Consider the following 5,000-nt stretch of genomic DNA (forward strand, 5'->3'; position numbering starts at 1 on the left):
CACTCCCAAACCTCCACCCCCCTTCCCCCCACTTAATCTTTCCCAATCCCAAAACACTCCTCCCCCCCCCCCTTTCCCACCCTCCCCCTCTCCATTAAAAAAAAAAACCCTTTCCCTTTTTCACTTCCTACCTCCTTCTTCCCCCCATTCCCCTCCACCCATCCTCTCTCCCCCACCCCAAACCCCAAAAAAATAAAAAAAAAAGCTTTGAAAAAAAACCAGATCCCTTAAAAAAACAAATTTCGGAACTTCGGGCCAGGACAAAAAAACCCCCCCCCCGGAAAAGCTTGGAAGGCCGTGACCCACTGGGGTTTCCCCTTCCAGGCAGACGGGCCCCCCGGGTCGTGCGTGAAGGTACCTCTGCGCCCCAACACCAAACCCGACCAACCATAACCCCATGGAAAAACCCCCGGACGCTCGAGACGCGGGCGCGTGTTTTTCGTGTGACCGAGATAATTTTAAATTTCTGCTTGCGTGGATAATTGGGGTTCAGCGGTGGGGGTGGGGGGTGGGGGATGGCGTGTAAGGTGTGTGGTGTGGTTTGTTTTGTAGTGTGGGGTGTGTGTGTGTTTGTGGGAGGGTGTGTGTGTGTGTGTGTGTGAGTATGGGATGTGTTTACGGAGAGAAAAGAGAGAGAGAGAAGAGAGAGAAGAGAAGAGAGAGAGAGAGAATCGCTCACAAATATTGTATTTCCCAAGTTTATCATCATTATTATCATTATCATCATCACCATCATCATAATTGCCGTTATTATTATCATCATTACTATAATCATAGTTACCCTTGCCATGATAATTCTCATAATCATTATCATAATCAACATCCTAATTTCCACCGACATCCCCAAACCCCCATAATTAAAACCGCAGAGTCCCCCCTCCAAAGAAAACGTAACCCCCCCCCCCACCAACCCAAATCCCATTTTCTTTTCCGCAGGACGAGTCTATCCCATCTCTTCGGCGACGAAAACAGCGCTCGCATGATGGACAATTTACAGGCACAGCTCATGGACGGCGAAGATGTCTCATGCATGGCCCTGGCACCCAGCTGTGATGACTAACAGTACACTGGGAAGGGAACGAGACAAGACGTACGACCTCTTCCTCTTTGCCCACGACCACCATCCTACCCACGGAGAGAAACTCGAATCGGGGAAAACCAAAAAAAATAAGCTGGCGTTTGATTTTATCTTCTAATGCGTTGGGTCCGCTGTGTGTTGTGTGTTTTGTGTGGCTTGTGTTTATTCACAAAATCCTCAATGCTTACCCGGGTTTTGCAATGCAAAAATAAAAGACTACAGAAATACTGGGAAAATTTCACCAACAACAAACACACCACAAAACACACACACCCACACACACAAATCACCCACACACACACCCACACCAAAAACCCCAAACAAAACCCAACCCCCACACACACAAAACACAAACCCCACCCCACGAACCCAACCCAAAATCAACCACCACACATACACCCTTGTGTAACGTTTAAAAGTGTTTTAAACCCTATGGTGTTTAAGCATGTTGTATGTCTTGTGTGCGTCATCTACCACCAACGGTAACCCCGCGAAAAAACTTTTATAGCAGTAAATCTAACTAATATTTGCAAATTGCATCATTTAAAATGTTGTTAAAAATGTTAAAACAATCCAGCTGGTTCTGTGATTTAAAATATAATAGACTTTAGTAACTTAAAACATATTTAAAATTTATAATCTAGCTGTGATCAGGAAAATGGCTTTTCACAAAAAACAGATAATTCATCATGGCTGTATAGATATAAATCGAATAATTATTCCACGTATTGAACTCCATAGTTTTTGCATTTTACTTATTAATGTATATATAATATATATATAAAATATAATATTTATAATAATATATATATATTTCTTTCATAATTTCATTAATTTTTTTTTATAAAAATTTTTTTTTTTTTGTATAATAAAATTTAAATTTCCCCGTTTATTTTTGTATGCTAAAGTTTATTTTCAATAATTCGTTGTATAAAGTACATGTCTAGATTTCGATCATAGATTTTTTGATTTTGTCCTGTAATTTTCTGTATTCATTTCACATTTCAACAACCGGTTTTCAAATTTCTTTCTTACTTCATTTTATTCTTATATAAAATTTATTTTTTTTTCCCCCTTTTTTCTACAAAATCTGAAGACGAATATATATATATAATATATATATATATAAAATATATTTATTATATATATATATATATATATAACCCCTACTACATTTAAAAACAAACTTTCTTTTTTTTCTCCCTTTTTCCTCACAAAGCCTTCCGTCCATGCAAAATCTCATTCCCTCCCGCTTTAAAGGGGGATTCCCGGGCATTTTATTGTTACTATAAAAATAAAAATACAATATGGCGTCTGAGTGTAATTCCTACATGACACGGGTTCTGGCGTATGACATATCTATTGCAATACCTGTTATTGTGCATGGCGAAGAGTACCTCATGAGAAACCTATAAATCTCCTTTTTATAATAAATATTGCGTAGTAACTGATTTCATTCCATTCCAAACGGTTAAAATATCCGTTGTGTTATGTTTATATATAATAATACATCAATATTATATAAATATATATATTATATATAAAAAAAATTTTTAAAATATAAAATTTTTTTTTATATACAATATATAAATATTCTGTTGTGTGTGTGTTTTTGTCCAGATAATCATTATCCCTTAAAAAAAAAGCAAAAAAGTGATAAGATAACAACAATAAAAATAATACTACAATATTAATCCCAATAGAAATTAAAAAAATGTTGCGATCAGGTAAAAATCAAATGACATAGTATAAAAATTAGCAAAAAAAAAAAACAAAAAAAAAAAAAAAAAAAAAAAAAAAAAAAGATAATAAATGTGGTTATCTTCATCTTTTACTCTCCCCTCTCTCTCTTCGCTCTCTCTCTCTCTCTCTCCCTTTCTAAAATCTCTATCCTCAATCCCTCTCTCTCTCTCTCTCCTCTCTCTTCTCTCATCTCTCTCTCCTCTCTCCTCCTCTCTCTCCTCTTCCCCCTCGCTCTCATCTCCTCACTCGTCCTCACTTCTCTCTCTCTCTCATCTTCTCTCTCTCTCCTTCCCGCTCCTCTCTCTTCTCCCTCTCTCTCTCTCTCATTCTTCCCCCAATCTCCTCTTCTCTCATCTTCTTTGTTTTCTTTTTTAACCCTTTTTCTTCTTTCTCTCCTTTTTCTCTCTTCTCCCTCTCTTCCTCTCTCTCTCTCTCCTCTCTCCCTCTCCCTCTCCGTCTCTCCTCTCTCTCTCAACTCTCCTCTCTCTCTCCCTCATCTACTTTCTTTTTCTATTCTCTTCTCTCTCTCTCTCTCTCTCTCCTCCTCTCAACTCTCATATCCCCTTCTCTCTCCTTCTCTCCTCTCCCTCTCTCTCTCTTTTTCGTATCCAATCTTTCTATTCTTTCTCTCTCTCTCTCTTCTCTCATCTCTCCTCTGCTCTTCCTCTTCCCTCTCTCCCCTCATCGTCTTCTCCTCTCACAATCTCAAGAGTCGTCATCTCCTTCCTATCTCTCATCTCTCGTCTCTCTCATTACAGCCTCCTCTCTCTCTCTATCTCTTCTCTCTCTCTCTCCTCTCCCCTCAGTCTCACTCTCTCTTCTCGCGTCATTCTCTCTCATATCCATCTCTCTCATCTCTCTCTCCTCTCCTCGTCTCTCGCATCTCATCTCCCTCGTCTCCTCACCTCCCACCTCTCAATCTCTCCTCCTCTCTATTCTCTCTCTCTCTCGTATCTCCTCATCTCTCTCCTCTCATCTCTCTCTCTCTCTCTCTCTCTCTCTCATCTCTCATCTCAACCGCTCTCGGTCAAGTATATTGATTCTCCTCACTCGTCTCTCTCTCGATCTCCTCTCCATCTCTTTCTCAACCTCGTCCGATCTCTCTCTCGCTCTCTCTCTCTCAGGTCGCGTTCTCTCTCTTTCTCTCTCGACACTCCTATTATTGAAATAGTCCACATCTCATCTCTCTTCTCTCTCTTCATCTTCTTCCCTCGCTCAGATATCATCTCTCGCTCTCTCCTCCCTCTCTCTCTTCCATCGTCTCTCCTCCTCTCAATCCTTCCCTCTCTCTTTCTCTCATCATCATCTCTTCTCCTCGAGTGGTCACCACATCTCTCTTCGTCCTCTCAATCTCTCGGTCCTCTCTCGTTCATCTCTACGATTCTCTCTCTCATCTCAGTCTCTCGTCTTCGCTCTAATCTCACCTCACTCCATCCCTCTCAATTCTTTCCTCTCTCAGCCTCTCTCTCTCTCGTTCCATCATCTCTCTCCTCTTCTCTTCTATTCGTCTCTCCTCCTTTTCGGTACTCATCCCTCGTTTCGTTCGCCCCTCGATCTCATCTCATCTCGATCTCTCCCGTCGTCCGCTCACTCTTCTCATTCTCTCGTCCATCTTCTCTCTCTCTCTTCATCCCCTCTCGAAATATTCCTCCATCCTCTCTCTCATCTCTCACTCAACCTCTCTCTTACTCTCTCGTTCTTCCCTCTCCACTCTCCTTCTCTCGTCTTCAACATCACACATCGCTCTCTCGTCTCTCTCCTCTCTCTCTCTCTCTTCTCTTCCTCCTCTTCCTCTCTCTCTCTCATCCATCATCTCCCCCAACATAAAAGATCTCTCTCTCATTTCTCTCTTCTCCTCTCTCTCTCTCTCTCTCTCTCGTACTCTCTCTCTCCTCCTCTCCCCATCTCTCTCTATCCTCTCTCCCCGTCTCTCTCGGGTCTCTCTCCTCTCTCTCATCTCTCTCGTCTCTCTATCTTCTTTTCTCTCTCTCCTCTCTCTCTCCTCTTCTCTATCTCTCCTCTCTTTCTCCCCATCTCTCTCCTTCTCTCTCTCTTTTCATTCTCTTCTCTCTCTCCCCTCTTTCTCCTTTTCCCCCTCTCTTTCTCCTCTCTCTCTCCTTCTCCCTTTCTTCTCTTCTCCTCCTCCGTCTTTTCTCTCTCTCCTCCCTCACTCTTTTCA

At 41.6% G+C, this 5,000-nt stretch overlaps 1 protein-coding gene across 1 annotated transcript in view; it reads left to right on the forward strand.

Annotated features, from left to right (window-relative positions):
* Positions 1–393, forward strand: part of LOC125026267 — a 13,256-nt gene extending 12,863 nt beyond the window's left edge. The window contains exon 4 of the mRNA XM_047614571.1: positions 325–393. Coding sequence (XP_047470527.1) covers positions 325–393 — 69 coding nt within the window. The remainder of the gene's footprint in view (positions 1–324) is intronic.
* Positions 394–5,000: the final 4,607 nt, after the last annotated feature.

The sequence above is a fragment of the Penaeus chinensis genome, chromosome 6 (assembly GCF_019202785.1).
Source record: "Penaeus chinensis breed Huanghai No. 1 chromosome 6, ASM1920278v2, whole genome shotgun sequence".
In the NCBI taxonomy this organism is placed as follows: domain Eukaryota; kingdom Metazoa; phylum Arthropoda; class Malacostraca; order Decapoda; family Penaeidae; genus Penaeus; species Penaeus chinensis.